The sequence below is a fragment of the Geotrypetes seraphini genome, chromosome 12 (genome assembly GCF_902459505.1).
Source record: "Geotrypetes seraphini chromosome 12, aGeoSer1.1, whole genome shotgun sequence".
NCBI classification, from domain to species: domain Eukaryota; kingdom Metazoa; phylum Chordata; class Amphibia; order Gymnophiona; family Dermophiidae; genus Geotrypetes; species Geotrypetes seraphini.
In genome coordinates, this window is record NC_047095.1 from 14,803,309 (window position 1) to 14,819,989 (window position 16,681).

At 42.3% G+C, this 16,681-nt stretch overlaps 1 protein-coding gene across 1 annotated transcript in view; it reads left to right on the forward strand.

Annotated features, from left to right (window-relative positions):
* The window catches only part of DBT (dihydrolipoamide branched chain transacylase E2), a 58,906-nt gene extending 42,653 nt beyond the window's left edge, over positions 1 to 16,253 (forward strand). Inside the window, exons 7-11 of the mRNA XM_033916223.1 lie at positions 927 to 1,093; positions 2,084 to 2,161; positions 2,353 to 2,544; positions 8,355 to 8,426; positions 15,653 to 16,253. Coding sequence (XP_033772114.1) covers positions 927 to 1,093; positions 2,084 to 2,161; positions 2,353 to 2,544; positions 8,355 to 8,426; positions 15,653 to 15,820 — 677 coding nt within the window. The 3' untranslated portion in view covers positions 15,821 to 16,253. The remainder of the gene's footprint in view (positions 1 to 926; positions 1,094 to 2,083; positions 2,162 to 2,352; positions 2,545 to 8,354; positions 8,427 to 15,652) is intronic.
* The last annotated feature ends 428 nt before the right edge of the window (positions 16,254 to 16,681 follow it).

Genomic DNA, 16,681 nt, shown 5'->3' on the forward strand with positions numbered 1-16,681 from the left:
GTTCAGGTCCAAAGCATTGTATACACCAACTGTGTGGGTCTGTCACCAAAATAGTTCTTTGGCACCTGCCACACTTATATTCGGTTAAAGGTCGGGACATGAAATTAGGAAACACCGCCTCAGCCAAATCGAACGCGAGAGGCTGAGGAGGGAGAAAAAGAGAAATTTACACGTAAGCGGGAAGGCAAGCACAAAAATGTTAATGATCGTTCAATGGCGCAACTGAACAGCCCAGAGGAAAACATTGAACTGAGGAGCCTATGTCAGGAGGGCACTCGCGCATGCACAGTGTAGTCGGTCACAAACTTTCTAAAGTTCTTAAAGTGGCGATGCACTTGGGACCTTCAGTACCAGGGCTTCATGGATGACATCATCCACATGTGAGAATATGCTGCCTGCTTGTCCTGAGTTAACTTCAGCTACTGCAAGTCTTGCTTCATGTTACTCACATAGAAAGGAGAGACTTTCCTCTCTCCAGGCTAGTAGCCTATCAGTTGAACACTGACATCATCCAACATCGAGCCCTTGGCTTGTGTACTCCAATCCAGTAATTCCAATCCAGTAATTCAAAATGTTATGCCACTGTTTTCACCACTACAAGGAATGAAGGGAGGAAACGCACCATGAAGGAGTGGGAAAAATGGTGATCCTTGCCTCAAGACAAAGTTGGATAAGTTCCTGCTAAACTTGAACGTACGCAGGTGAGGCTGGACTCATTTAGAGCTCTGGTCTTTGACCTAGGGGGCCGCTGCGTGAGTGGACTACTGGGCACGATGGATCACTGGTCTGACCCAGCAGTGGCAATTCTTATGTTCTCCCTGCCAGACCCTTTCCCCATTCTTTTTCTGGCCAGCCATGGGTATCGTAACACAGTGAAGGGGGATAGAGATGTTGAAGCTAACTGCTCTCTTTGATTTGTGTTACAGGGATCCAGAAGGCAATGGTGAAGACTATGAGTGCTGCCCTGAACATCCCACACTTTGGTTACTGTGATGAGATAGACATGAGCCATGTTGTCAAGCTGCGCAATGAACTGAAGGATGTTGTCAAGTCTCGTGGAATTAAACTCTCCTTTTTACCATTCTTTTTAAAGGTGAGGATTTGGTTGGCATAAGCTAATTATTACACATCCTCTCTTCTTTCTTTAGTTGCGGTGGCTAGTCATTGGTCTCTACAGCTGTTTTGTAAATCCTGTGGTTGTTTTACCTTCCCTCTGTCACTTCTACAAATAGCAGGTGCAAAGTACATGGCTGCTTTTAGTATACATTATTTCTAGCTAAGTAATAAGTGAAAGATACCCATATAGTTCCTTTTTGAATATTAGCTCCAAAATACTTGTGGTTACAGTACCTACATATTTTATAATTACATAGGTCTACTCAAAATTGTCCCCTCTTATCATGAATGGGTTGGTCAAAACTTATAAGAAAAAGTCAAAGTTTATATATAATAAGTGAATATTTTTCACCTCAGAAAGGGTGATGGGTAGGGGCTATCATTTTGGAGCTCTCTATCGAGCAAATCTAATGCTAGCTTTCAAGAGTGTAGTTGACAAATCTTTTGACAGTATCCAGACTAAGAAAAATACTTGCCAGTGGATCAGAGAGGGGGACTCTGTGCAGTAAAGAGTCTTTTTCTCACACTGAATTTCTTGTAGAAAAGCATACTGAAATAACAAAAGTAGTGGTAACATCTCTTTCCTGGTCAGCACATCCTGTTTAGCATGAAAAATGTTTTTCATGAATGGTGAAGAACTCAATGAGCTTGAAATGCAAAGTCTGAAAATGAATGATGGTGAAGGGACTGGTCAGCGCTTGATATAACACACAGGTTTCTAGTGTGTAGCCAAACATCTCCTCACTAGGCCATGCTGGATGGATACTTTACTGAATGTATTTCATACTGCTCAGGATTGCTGCATTGTAACCCTTCACTGATGAGATCAATATTTGTGCTTTGTACAGATTATGGAACACACGGCAACAAGATATGAAGAGGGTCTGATATGGCTGCATTTTGAGAGAGAGGATGCAGCCTCTTTGGCCAGAAATACATATGACACTAATAATGTTTTATTTTATAGGCAGCTTCTTTGGGATTATTGCATTACCCCATCTTGAATGCCTCAGTGGATGAAAAGAATCAGAGTGTCACATATAAGGTTTGTTTAATCATTTATTGTAGATGCAATGCCTTAAACTGAAAGTCTTGTCTTTGAACATATTATAAAACGATCTGTTTCTGGTCAGAAAACAAGTTCAGGTATAAAGAAACTAATTGATCCAGTCTCATACAAAAATATAATAAGTTGCTTCTGTTAGTTTGATATGAGTCTTTTGTGATTTGTTCTAGGCGTCTCATAACATCGGGATTGCTATGGACACACAGCAAGGCTTGATAGTTCCCAACGTGAAGAATGTTCAGGTCTGTAGTATTTTTGAGATCGCTGCTGAGGTCAACCGCTTGCAGACCTTGGGATCTCTGGGGCAGCTAGGAACCAATGACCTTACTGGTGGAACATTCACCCTTTCTAACATCGGAACGGTGAGTTAGTTATTGATGCCTCTATAGCAAAGAAGAAGGGGTTATAAACTGCTGTGAAAGTCTTCATTAGAGTATGTGTGTGTGTGTGTAAGCACCTGATATATTGTTTTTCAGTGGAGAGTTTGTTATATTTTGTGAGCACCTGATATATACAAAGTACTCCATGAATGCCTACTTCGGAAACTGAAGTACCATGGGGTGGAAGGAGACGTACACAGATGGATCAGAAATTGGTTGGCGGGTAGGAGTGAAAGGATCACTACTTGGACTGGAGGAGGGTTACGAGTGGTGTTCCACAGGGGTCGGTGCTTGGGACCGCTGCTGTTCAATGTATTTATAAATGATCTGGAAATAGGAATGAAGTGCGAAGTAATAAAATTTGCAGACGACACCAAACTATTTAATGGGGCTAGGACTAAAGAGGACTGCGAAGATTTGCAAAGGGACCTGAACAAGCTAGGGGAGTGGGTAATAAGATGGCAGATGAAGTTTAATGTAGAGAAATGTAAAGTCTTGCACGTAGGGAACAGAAACCTGAGGTACAGCTACACGATGGGAGGGCTGTTACTGAGTGAGGGTACCCAAGAAAGGGACTTGTGGGTAATAGTGGACAAGTGCGCAGAGGCCGCTAAGAAAGTGAATAGAATGCTAGGTATAATCAGAAGGGTATTACAACCAGAACAAAAGAAGTTATCCTCTCGTATCGGGCGATGGTGCGCCCGCATCTGGAGTACTGCGTCCAATATTGGTTGCCATACCTAAAGAAGGATATGGTGATACTCGAGAGGGTTCAGAAGAGAGCAACACGTTTGATAACAGGTATGGAAAACCTTTCATACGCTGGAAGATTGAAGAAACTGGGGCTCTTTTCCCTGGAGAAGCAGAGACTTAGAGGGGATATGATAGAGACTTACAAAATCATGAAGGGCATAGAGAAAGTGGAGAGGGACAGATTCTTCAAGCTTTTGAAAACTACAAGAACGAGAGGGCATTCAGAAAAATTAAAAGGGTACAGATTTAGAACCAATCCTAGGAAGTTCTTCTTCACCCAACGGCTGGTGGACACCCGGAATGTGCTTCCAGATGGCGTGATAGGACAGGATACGGTATTGGAGTTCAAGAAGGGATTGGACAATTTCCTGAAGGAAAAGGGGATAGAAGGGTATAGATAGAGGGTTACTAACAGGTCCTGGACCTGATGGGCTGCCGCGTGAGCGGACTGCTGGGCATGATGGACCCCTGGTCTGACCCAGTAGAGGCACTGCTTATGTTCTTAAAACCTCGGATTGCAAGTAACTTGGTATGCAAGTGGTTTGCAAGACAAGCAAAACATTTTATTAAATTTTAACTTGGAAACAATCCGCAAGATTCAACAGGCCTTCGGGGATGAAGCAATGTGCACCACACAGATAAAGGAGTGTACAACCGCTTTAGAGATGGCCACACATCAGTGGAGAGTGAAACATGTTCTGGTAGGCCCTCAACATCCAGAAATGAGATCATCATTGACCAAGTGAGGACTATGGTGATGCAGGATCATCAAATCACGATCAGAGAACTTGCAGATGAGGCGAGCATCAGCGTTGGATCCATTCATTCCATTTTGACTGAGGATTTGGGCTTCAGGAGAATTTCAGTGAAGTTCGTACCAAAGCTGCTAATGATCGAGCAGAAGCAACTCCGTTTGGAGATCACACAGGACATGCTGGAGACTGTGAACAGTGATCCAACTTCCTCAGCACAGTGATCACTGGCAATGAGTCCTGGGTTTATGGGTATGACCCAGAAACCAAGTTGATGTCATCCCCAAGGCCAAAAAAAGCAAGGCAGGTTTGCAGCAATGCTGACCGTCTTCTTTGACTCCAGTGGCATGGTTCATCACGAGTGTGTACCACACGCAACAACCATCACCAAGGGGTATTACCAAGAGGTTCTGCGTCACCTTCGTAACGCTGTGAGACGCAAATGGCCGGACCTGTGGGTAGCGGGCAATTGGCCGCTCCATCACAATAACGCACCTGCCCATTCTTCATATTTGATATGGAGTTTCCTGGCCAAACACAACAAACCTGTGATTCCTCAGGCTCCCTACTCTGCCGACATGGCTCCGTGTGACTTCTGGCTTTTCCCAAAGCTGAAAATGCCCCTGAAAGGGACCAGATTTCAGTCAAGAGATCATGTAGAATGCGACAGACCAGTTGCGAGCAATCTCAAAATAGGCGTTTCAGCGCTGCTTCTGACAATGACAGAACCGTTGGAAGAAGTGTGTGGCAGCCCAAGGGGACTACTTTGAAGGAGATTAGTATAAGATTGTTGTATCTGAATACGAGTATTTTTTATGAATAAAGGTCCGATACTTTTTGAACAGCCCTCATACTTGATAGAGTACACACAATTTCCAAAGTTGCTCTTTACATTGACTGCAAATTTTCAAAATGTGTTTGTGGATGGCAAACTTTGGTGTGTGTATGTGTATATATATGTATATATGTATGTATGTATGTATATGTATGTATGTATGTGTATGTATATATATATATATATATATATATATATATATGTACTAGCTTTATAGCCCGTTACATTAATGGGTGCTAGAATATATGTGTGTGTCTGTCTTTATTTCTTTCTCTCTCTGTCTCCTTAGCCACTTTTTCCTGTCCATTCTCCCTTCTTTTTACCTCCCCTATGTCCACCACCACCCCTTCACTGCTCCCCTTATCCAGCAGCAGCCCTTCTCCCTTTGTTTTACCTCCCCCCTGTCCATCAGCACCTCTTCATGCTCCCCCTGTCCAACAATAGGCATCCCTTCCCTTTTTCCCCCCTGTCCATCATCACCTCTTCCTGCTCCCTCTGTCCAGCAGTAGGCCTCCCTTAATTTCCCCCCCCCATTCATCAGCATCTCTTCCTGCTCCCCCTGTCCAGCAGTAGGCCTCCCTTCATTTTTCCCCCCCTGTTCATCAGCACCTCTTCCTGCTCCCCCTGTCCATCAGTAGGCCTCCCTTCATTTCCCCCCCTGTCCATCAGCACCTCTTCCTGCTCCCCCTGTCCAGCAGTAGGCCTCCTTTCATTTCCCCCCCTGTCCATCAGTACCTCTTCCTGCTCCCCCTGTCCAGCAGTAGGCCTCCCTTAATTTCCCCCCCCCCCCGTCCATCAGCATCTCTTCCTGCTCCCTCTGTCCAGCAGTAGGCCTCCCTTCATTTTCCCCCCCTGTCCATCAGCACCTCTTCCTGCTCCCTCTGTCCAGCAGTAGGCCTCCCTTCATTCCCCCCCCTGTCCATCAGCACCTCTTCCTGCTCCCCCTGTCCAGCAGTAGGCCTCCCTTCATTTCCCCCCCCTGTCCATCAGCTCCTCTTCTTGCTCCCCCTGTCCAACAATAGGCCTCCCTTCCTTTTTCCTCCCCTGTCCATCATCACCTCTTCCTGCTCCCCCTGTCCACGGGAGTTAGTACAGGGCCGGTCTCTGCCGTTCTCCCCAGAGTTTTTTATTTACTCGGATAGAGTCCTTGCCGCCCCCCCCCCTTCCCTTCCAGCATACCCGATTACGAACTCGGCGATTCAAGCAGCCTGTGCAGCAGTCTTCACATGCTGCTTCGGGTCCTTGTACTTCCCTGATTTACTCTGGCACGTCCCTGATGACATCATCAGAGACGCGGCAGAGCAAATCAGGGCAGTAGAAGGGCCTGAAGCAGCGTGTGAAGACTGCTGCACAGGCTGCTTGAATTGCCGGGTAGGTAGTCGGGTCAGCGGCAAGGGAAGGGGGGTGAGCGGCAAAGGACTCCTCTGGTCTGTTGCGGAGGGCGGCCCGGCTCCATTTCTCGATTCGTTCTGGAGAGGGGAGGGGGCAAATGCGCTGTGTTGGGGGGAAGGGTAGGCAGACGCGGGGACCGGGTTGTGCGCTCAGTAGATTTCACAGCTTATGTGGTGCCTGAGGTGCAGGAGAGGGAGCAGGTTGTGCGCGGCGGTGGAGGCCCCGACTGCCCCAGCTGCAGCTTCTTCGTTGTCGGTGATGTTGGAGAGGGATTGGACTGGTGAGGAGCTTCGGGGGCTGCTGCTGTTCTTCGCTTTTCCTGAGTGAGGCAGTTGCCATGTGTGACGTAAAAAGCGCGCATGCGCACTCGTGTGGCCACATCCCGACAGAAAAGGGATCAGGGAACACGCGTCGCGAGTGCGCATGCGCGGGCTAGCATTTTATTATTTAAGATGTATGTATGTATATGTGTATTAATCATATACAGTTACAAAATACAATAAGTTATTTGTGCCCTAGAAACATTTTCTATCTGAAGTTATACCAGGTCTTTTGCTACTGTAACTGTGGGCATGTAAATTTAAGGCAAGCCGATACCAGGTTACATAAGCTTGCTGTAATAGAATCTGGGTGCCCAGATGCCATTATAGAATATGGCACCACTGCATTGTGATAAGCAGTTCCTCTTGAAGCTGTGAATGGGGGCCTCATCAAGACAAAATTTGAAGTATTGGAATATATTGACGATAAGTGCTTTACCGAGTCATTGTTTTAAAATTGAGTTATATTGGATTTGTACACTATTGCATTGATTGCATGTACCACACAATGTTATTTATAATTTAAATACTTTATAAAGAGGTTTTTATGACTAAAGGCAGTCCCCAAGTTACAGACACCCAACTTAAGTACGACCCATACTTAAGAACGTGGTTGCGGCTTTATTTGATTTCACCGAGCAGTATTTCCAGTGACATAAGACTCCTACACTTCTTCTGTAGCAGATTAAGGAATGATGCATGGCCACATTAAGAGCAGTGTGTGGTTGTACATGCTGTACCTTAAAAGGAGCACTGATAGGAGCAGTTGGTCCTTTTGTCAGCTGAGAGCAGAGATAAGCAGCAAAATCTATAAGTTCTGAGTTACATACAAATCCAACTTAAGAACAGCTTCTTTTTTTTCCCCAAATCTTTATTCATTTTAACATATACATCAAGTGTACATTAAAATATGAACACAACATATTACATTATCACTTGATAATTCCATAACAATATATACCTAAAAGATTTATATCCCATCTCATATCTATACATGAATAATATAATTCCTATGTATATTAATCAATTAAATTATGCACATATATATTAAATTATCATAACCCACCCATCCCCCATCCCCCCATTCTGTCAATTATCATATAAGGAAAAAGAATAATAAATTAACATTGATCATTATGATAATTTATTATTGGCCTCCACACATCTTTAAATCTATTAAAATGACCATTTTGTATTGCAAGTAAACGTTCCATTTTGTACAGATGACACACTGAGTTCCACCAGAAGCTGTAATTTAGTCTAGAACAATTTTTCCAATTCAATGTTATTTGTTGTATCCCTACTCCTGTAAGGATTATCAAAAGCTTATTATTTACTGCAGATATTTGGCTTTTATTTCTCTTAAGAACAGCTTTAAAAACGTAACTTGTTCTTAACCCGGGATCTGCCTATAATTAAAATCTGAGGTCTTTTCTGCACTACATTACAACAAACAGGCTTGCTTTTTCTTGTTGCAGTTAGTATAGTTTCACTGTAGATTTGTCTCATTTTTGGGGTGGTGTTGGTTTTTTTTCTTTGAGACAAATCAAAAGTTGTGAGTGGTTCTTTGAGTGTGGGGCAACAGTTTATGTGAATGTGTGTGAACCTAAGGCTTTGCATGTGTACTTTTGAGAGACAATTAGAATCATGTGTTTTTTGGTAACAAAACTTTTATGTGAATATGTGTGATATAAAATTATTACATGGATTGTAACTAAATGATGTTATGATCTCTTTTAGATTGGTGGTACTTATGCCAAGCCAGTGATACTCCCTCCTGAAGTAGCTATTGGAGCTCTGGGGAAGATACAGGTTAGTTAAATTTTAAATGGAACTGTTCCCCTTCTGTCTTGGTATTACCTTTAATGGACTATGGGCTAGATTCACTAAGCAAACCGATCGTGTACCAATTGGTTTGCGACCCGATTTCCCTCCGACCCAATTCACTAACTGTGTACCGATCTGATCCTGAGCTGCATATGCAAATGAGGGGGAATGGCATTCAAATGTAGGCAGGCAGCGATTCACTAAACAAAATGAGGGACACCAACTGGATTGACCAATCCAAAAATAAGCGACTGCTGAGGACCAGTCACTCAGGTCCTTTCTAACTGCCCTGCTCTCTGCCCTGCTTCTCTGCACTCTGCCCTGATCTCCTGCTCTCAGCCCCCGACTTTCCAGCTCTGTCTTGCTGCCCTGTTCTGCCCCGATCTCCTGCTCTCAGCCCCCGACTTTCCAGCTCTGTCTTGCCACCCTGCTCAGCCCCGATCTCCTGCTCTGTTCAGCCCCGACTCGCCTGCCCTTCTCCGCAGTGTGAACCCGTGGTTTTAACCCATGAGTTTAAAGCGGGTTAAAACCATAGGCTTGCGAAGTAGAAAAAAAACAGTCAGCTAAATAAGTTAAAAAAAGTTTTAAAAAGTCAGCTAAATAAGTAAAAAATCTCTGCCGAGCACGAAGGGCCAGCGCATGTGCAGACCATCTATAGTCTCAAGGAAGATGGTCTGCGCATGGTCATGGATCGCTGTTCAGCGATTGGTGGGGGACGTGTCAATGATCATCCCCATTTGCACGCAGGCCTTTAGTAAATTCGTCGGCCTGCATTCAATCGCCCACGGATCGGGCACGGAGAGGCAGGTTAGTGAATCTAGCCCTGAAGCCTTGTTATCAGCAGTAGCTTAATTATATTTACATTTCGCTGTCTGAGATTTTCTTTTGATCAGCTAATATAATTGGATATATTGACTACCTTACAATGCAAGTTTGATGCTTTCCTGGTTTCACTATGGGCTAGATTCACTAACCTTACGATCCGTGTCCAATCCATGGGCAAGTTTGTTTATTTAAAACACATGCCACCTCCCTGATTATAGTTGATCAAAGCGGTTTCCAGTTTATTTATTTTTTTCCCAATTCTTTATTATTTTCAAAACTTACAGTAAGTGTAACAATAAATACGGTTTCCAGTTTAAAAAAAAATAACAACCATCCCTCATACATTCATGGCCACAAGTGAAAATAACAGCCTTTTTCCCCAAGGTGAAAACTATGTTTGGCTGAAATAATGATGGAACTAAAGCATAACCCTTGGATGTGCAATACCATTTTTTTTCTTATTCAGAGATGTTCACTGGTATCTGATGTAATAAATAGGCTTAAAAAGAAGCTGTGAAGAAACAGTAGTTTATGAAATGCTGATCAATACAAAAGAACAAAACAGAAAAGAAATCAATGATTTTTCTCTGCAGCGAACATTGTAGTACATGCATGAAATCCCAGTAGCCAGTTCAGCCAGAAATCCTTCTTAAAAAGAATGAATGCTATCGTTGTATACAGAAGCACTTTTAAAGGAAACGTGCAGGAGGGGCGGAGCCTGACTTCCACGGGGAAAGCACGCATGAGTTAACGGCTCCTCCACACCGCGCCCGATTATATTAAAAAAGTGCCTTTTTGGGGAAAAAAAAATTAAAGCCGCAGCGAAAACCAGCACTGCCTTTACCCGGGAACAGAATGTCGCCTCCGAAACCAACAAAATCGGAGTCTGCCGCACCCGCGCCCCTCGGGGGGAAAAGGCCTAAGCCCGATCCGAGCACGCCAAGCACGCCGGAGAAAATGGCGCCCAAGGGAGAGGAGGCTACACTTGACCTGCTCCTCCGAGAAACACGATCAATCCGATCGATTGTGCAGGAGCAGGTTGAAGAATCTAAACTGATTAGAGGGGAGATAGAAGCGCTAAATTCCCAGTTTGTAGATGCGCGCCACCGTCTTGATGCCCTGGAAGAAAAAACGGCGAATTTGCAGTCTACACAAGCCATGGTAAATACGCATGCAAAACTGATTACCAACCTGCAAAGAGATATTGAGGACCTTTCTAATCGCAGCAGGAGATCCAATCTGAGGATTATTGGACTACCGGAATCGACAGAGGGCTCTGATATGATTATCTTCCTGTCTGATTTCCTGCCTAAAATGCTAGGTCTAACCTTCTCTCCAGCACTGGAAATTGAACGTGCTCACCGCGTGCCCTCCCACCTCTCTGCACATGCTACTGCTCCTCGTCCCATAGTGGCAAAACTGCTTAGATTTCAACACACTCTACAGATTCTCACAGCTGCAAAAGCCAAACCCCAACTGCTTTACCAGGGCAAGAAGTTCTTCATTGTGCCTGATCTGGCTAAAACTACAGCATTAAAAAGAAAGGCTTTTTTATCTCACCGCCAGGAGCTTAAAGACATAGGTGCCAAATACGGACTGATGTACCCGGCCAGAATGAAAGTCACCTACAACAATCACACCACTTCATATACTGAGCCGGATGATTTAGTTGCTTTCCTTGATTCTTTGAAAATGCGCTGAAGAGGAAGGCTGCTGCTGGTTAATTTGTTTTTTCCCCTTCACAGTTACAAGTGTATTTACCTGTTTCTTTGACAGGCACATCTTTTTCATGTTTCTGATAATATTTGGGTGGGAGGTTTGCTAGTTGTCTCATCTGTGCTAGTTCCCTGTGCCCATAGGTGCACCCTTGAATTGTTATATTGTACGCATGGCAATGGAGTCCATTTTGACTGCATTACATGCTGATATTTCTAGCTGTCTCTCTTTTTTCTCTTTTCTTTCTCTGTTTTTCCCTTTTCTATTTTCTGACAGGAGTGTCCTTTATTTTTTTCATTATTATTATGCTGAATTTGTGCTTCTTCTGAGCATGGATAGTCTCTTCTGTATTATGATATTACATTTTGTGACCTATGACTGACCTACATGTTTTTTCTTTTAATGTGAATGGTTTGAACCACCCTATTAAAAGAAAAAAGATAACCAATTACGTTTCCAGTAAACACCCTGATGTTATATTTCTACAGGAGACCCACCTCACACCTGCTGCCGCTATGAAATTCCAAATTAAAGGATACTCCACTCATATATACTCACCTGCCACTCAGCGTAAAAAAAATGGAGTGTCAATATTTCTTAATGATAAACTTTCTCCTACTATTCACTCCTCTAAAACTGATACAGAGGGCAGATGGTGTTTGATTCATGCTGCGTTGCACTCGGTGGATTTTGTATTTCTTAATATTTATGCTCCAGTTTTAGATCATCCGGAATTTTTTCAAGATCTTCAGATGGAGTTGATGGGACATGCATCCTGCTCCTTAATACTAGGGGGCGACTTTAATCAAGTTCAGGATGTTTATACCGATAGATCTTCGTCCTGTAAACCTTCAAAATCCAGGTCCTTCGCAGCCCTACAGGCCCTTAAAGACACCTATTCGCTAGTGGACCCCTGGCGATTGCTCAATCCGAAGGGTAGGGAGTATTCTCATTTTTCACCGCCGCATAATACATACACAAGAATAGACTTCTTTCTTCTATCCTCTTCTCTAACTCATGACCTCACAAACACCATTATTCACCCGATCTCTCTCACAGATCATGCACCCATTTCTCTACATCTACTTCTCTCGGCACCCCGCAAAGATTCTCCTTCTTGGAGACTGAATAACACTTTACTTTTAGATACGGAAATAGCTGAAAAAATAAAATCAATTACCACCGAATTCTTTGAACTTAACTCTAAAGATCCTGAGGTTTGTCCTGCCATTGTTTGGGAGGCGTACAAAGCTACCCTTAGAGGTGAATTAATCAAAATTTCATCCTGGAAAAAGAAAAAATCCATGCAGAAAGAGAAGGAATTGGAATCCTCTATTAAAATGTTAGAATTACAACATATGTCTGATCACTTATATGATCCGGCCATGCATCAGCGTATCCAAAACCTTAAATATGAATATAACACCTTGATGTCCCATAACGCTAGGAGAGACATTTTTATTTCAACCTCGGGCCACTACTTAGGTGATAATTTGATGGGTCGTCCACTGGCCAGATATCTTAAAACTAAATCTAAACGCTTGCATATTACAGCTGTTCAAGACTCATCGGGGCTGATGGTTAAGACTAAATCTCTGATTTCCTCTCAATTTGAACAATTCTATACCACTTTGTATAAATCCGAACACTTAGTCTCTGACTCTGAGATAGATTCTTTCCTAGCTCCTTTGGACCACCCATCTTTATCAGAATCTGTAAAATTGGAATTAGACTCTCCTATTACTATACCTGAAATAGAAGCAGCAATTTTATCTCTGCCTAACGGCAAAGCACCAGGCCCAGATGGCTTCACTAATGAATTCTTTAAACAATTTCGGACTCTCCTGGCCCCTTATCTGCATACTTACTACGAATTTCTTCATTCTACCCCAGAAAAACAATTTAATTTTACCGAGGCCACTATTGTGGTTATTCCCAAACCTGACAGGGATCCCACTTTGGTTAAAAATTTTCGCCCCATCTCTCTTCTTAACTTAGATTATAAAATTATGGCAAAACTCCTTTCCCTGAGACTTAATAAAGCAATCCCTTCTCTAATCCATAAGGATCAAGTAGGATTTATTAAACAGAGATTTATCGGTGATAATTTACGTCTTTTTCACCACATTAATGCCCACGCTAAAACCCTCCCGGATCCTGTAATTGGCCTTGCTATTGATGCTGAAAAGGCCTTCGACCGTGTCGAATGGCCTTTTCTCTTTCGAATCATGAAGTGGTACAATTTTGGTACCTCCTTCACGTCATGGGTTGAAACCTTGTACCGACAACCCACAGCTCGCATTTTAATCAACAATTCTCTTTCTAATAAGTTTCCACTTCATAGAGGTACTCGTCAAGGATGCCCACTTTCTCCCCTATTATTCAATTTAGCTCTAGAACCACTCCTTTCGGCCATTCGTCAATGTCCCTTAATTAAAGGCATCTCCACTTCCTCTCGTCATGTCAAGTTAGTGGCCTATGCCGATGATGTTCTCCTCTTCATCCGAGACCCTACTAATTCCCTTCCTGCTCTTGTTGACATTGTCTCTCAATACTCCCTGCTCTCTGGATACTCAGTTAATTGGGAAAAATCAGAGATCTTCCCTCTTAATGATCATATCTCTCCATCGGATCTCGCTCAATTCCCCTTCCCTTGGTCACGTGGGGCTGTGAAGTACCTGGGTGTCTTAATACATAAAGATCCAATTTATGCTCAAGATCTCAACCTGACTAAAATTAAAAATTTAGTTTTGAACACGACATCCCGATGGTCCCCACTCTATTTGTCCTGGTGGGGCAGGATTGCTTCCATCAAAATGACTCTCGCCCCACAGATAAATTACACCCTTTCGATGCTCCCATCTTTATGTAGGAAGACATTTTTTCAATGGCTAGATAAAAAAATTTCTGAATTTGTTTGGAATAAGAAAAAGCCCCGTATTGCACTCACTAAATTAAAAGCCTCCAGAATACATGGCGGTTTAAACCTACCTGATTTTTATTTTTATTATGTAGCATCATTGGCCAAATACGGAGCATATTGGATCACTGACCCTTGTCCCCAAGATCCTCCAACCTGGTTTGAAATGGAGCGATTTCTCTGTACACCATTACATGTTTCCTGTTTGGCAACTATACCTGTTCCTCGAAATTTGAGAGGATACTCTCTGTTGAGTGCAACGCAGCATGCCCTCCATCTATTAGATGCAATAGCAGAAATTTCAATTAAAGACAGTCCATTCCTGTGTATCTGGAATAATCCCAAACTCCAACATAATGGAAAATCAATCTCATGGAAACGTTGGCAGAGGTCTGGGTTGTGGTTCCCTCATCAAATAATTAATCAATCCTCCATTGTTCCCTTTAACATACTCTGCTCCACTTACTCGCTACCCCACTCTACAGCTTCTCAATGGCTTATTCTCACTGGAGCGTTGTCTTCTTTGTCTCTACGATTTGACTTTGAATCATCCATCCACACTATACGCCACTGGTCTTCACTGGCTATACTAAACGGTAAAGCAATCTCCTTATTTTACAGCATACTAAGAGACAATTCCTTTATTTTTTCTTCCAATTCTATGAAACACTGGGAATCCATGCTAACGACCCCTCTTACGGACGTTGACTGGGATCTCTTTTGGTCTTCGACAAACCGTCCTCTCCTGTCCTCCAGAGTTTCACAGTCAATGTTCTTCGTCATGTGGAATGCAGTATGGACTCCTTTTAGGATGTGGAAGGCTAACCTCAAACAAGACTCTGTATGCTGGAACTGTATGAAAGAGACCGGAACCTTGGATCACATGCTTTTCCACTGTACTCCAGTTCGATCCTTCTGGGCTCGCATTTGGGTCACTATAAAACGTATCACCAACTGCTCGGATGAAATTTCCTTAGACATTATTATTCTTCGTTCTCAACACCCATGTTTTACTTTGTCAAACTGTCCTCCCAAACTCATAGATACTATGTTTGTGACTGCCATTATGCATATCTTAAAAAACTGGAAATCCTCTTCCTTATTGGACTATACTTTTTGGTGGAATTCTTTGAGTATGTACCATAAATATGAATCATATGAGAAGAAAAACATTGCTCGCTTTTCCATGAACATGGTACGATGTAATTCTCCTTGGAAATTCTTAGATTTTTATGTTCGTTCTGTTTCATAGACACTCCTGTCTCCTTCTTCCTCTTCTTGTCTTCCTTCCTCCATTCTTTTCTTTCCTTTTTCTTCCCTCCTTTTCTCTCTTTCCTTCTTGTTCTCTTATTGGCGGTTCAAGTATTATGAACTTCTTAAAAAGTTTTGACACGACTATAGTTAATTGCAATTGAAGTTGTACTATATTAAGTGCTTTAGACTTGATGTCCTGATTTTGAACATGTATTTGAAACGTGTATTTGGACCTGTACTTGGACTGTAACTTTTCACAAACATTAATAAAAAACATTGAACTAAAAAAAAAAAAAAAGGAAACGTGCAGGAGGTGAGGTTTGGAGAGAGAGGCATCTCTGTTGGTGAAAAAAGGAAGATGAACACACTGCAGTAAAATTTAGATGCCTCAGCAAGTCATAGAATTGATATTGCAGGCTGGAGGATGTATAAATTGGAGAATGCTGACTGTTTCATATTTCCCTTAGTCATTTCTCCTTTTTCATCTTATTTTCAGGTTCTTCCTCGATTTAATAGTAAAGGTGAAGTAATTAAAGTGCAAATAATGAACGTAAGCTGGTCAGCTGATCATAGAATCATCGATGGAGCCACTATGGCCCGTTTCTCCAATCTCTGGAAGTCATACTTGGAGAACCCTGCATCAATGCTGCTGGATCTGAAGTGAAGTTGCAGAGCACACCCTAGAGTGTCTTGATGTTACAGAGAACGTACAAGGAGCTGGCTTTGCTAGCAACTGGTCTTCAGTTCTCTTAATATTACAATTATGCCACCCTGTAGCTTTACGATTCAGACAAGATCCACTTTTGTGTCTCAAATACAGTGAAATGCGTTTATTCTACAGGGGGCTGTCAAGTTCTGTAGGAGTATGGTGCTGGGATTCGATTTGGTATTCCTAAAATTGATACCATACAGAGTGAGATGGGTCCTATGCAAACAGTTATTTTTTGATATCTGCTTTGAACTGACTTCTCTAATTAGGACATCTTAAATCCTGATTATAGTTGGTTGCAAAGGGACATTTATATTAATATACATAAATGTTTTCACCAGCCCAGTGACACAAACCATGTGTAAATAAAATCCTCTTTGTGGATCTAGCAATGTCTAGTGAGCTTTTGTTGTGTTCTCAGAATGCCTCCTATCAAGTAGTAATAAGAGAAATTCTGTTTTTTTTAATGCATTCAGGCCAGTGTCCTTGAGAACGACCTTCACATCAGACAGCATGTTAAAGCTGTCTAATAATTAGAACCTAGAGGCCAGTGTATTCAAATGCACAGAATAATATGTATTATCTTGAAATAAGGATTTCTATGCAAATGGAGCAGACTAACTTTTCTATTGAAAATTATCAATGCATTTATTATTAAGAAGATTATTGCAGTCTCTACAACTTTTTATAAAAATTAGTCACCTAGATTGAGAGACCTATTTACAGCATTTCCTTTTTTAACTCTTTATTTATGTTTTAACATTTTAAATATAGTTAACTAATACAAAAGCAAAACAAAAAAGAACCAACAAAAAC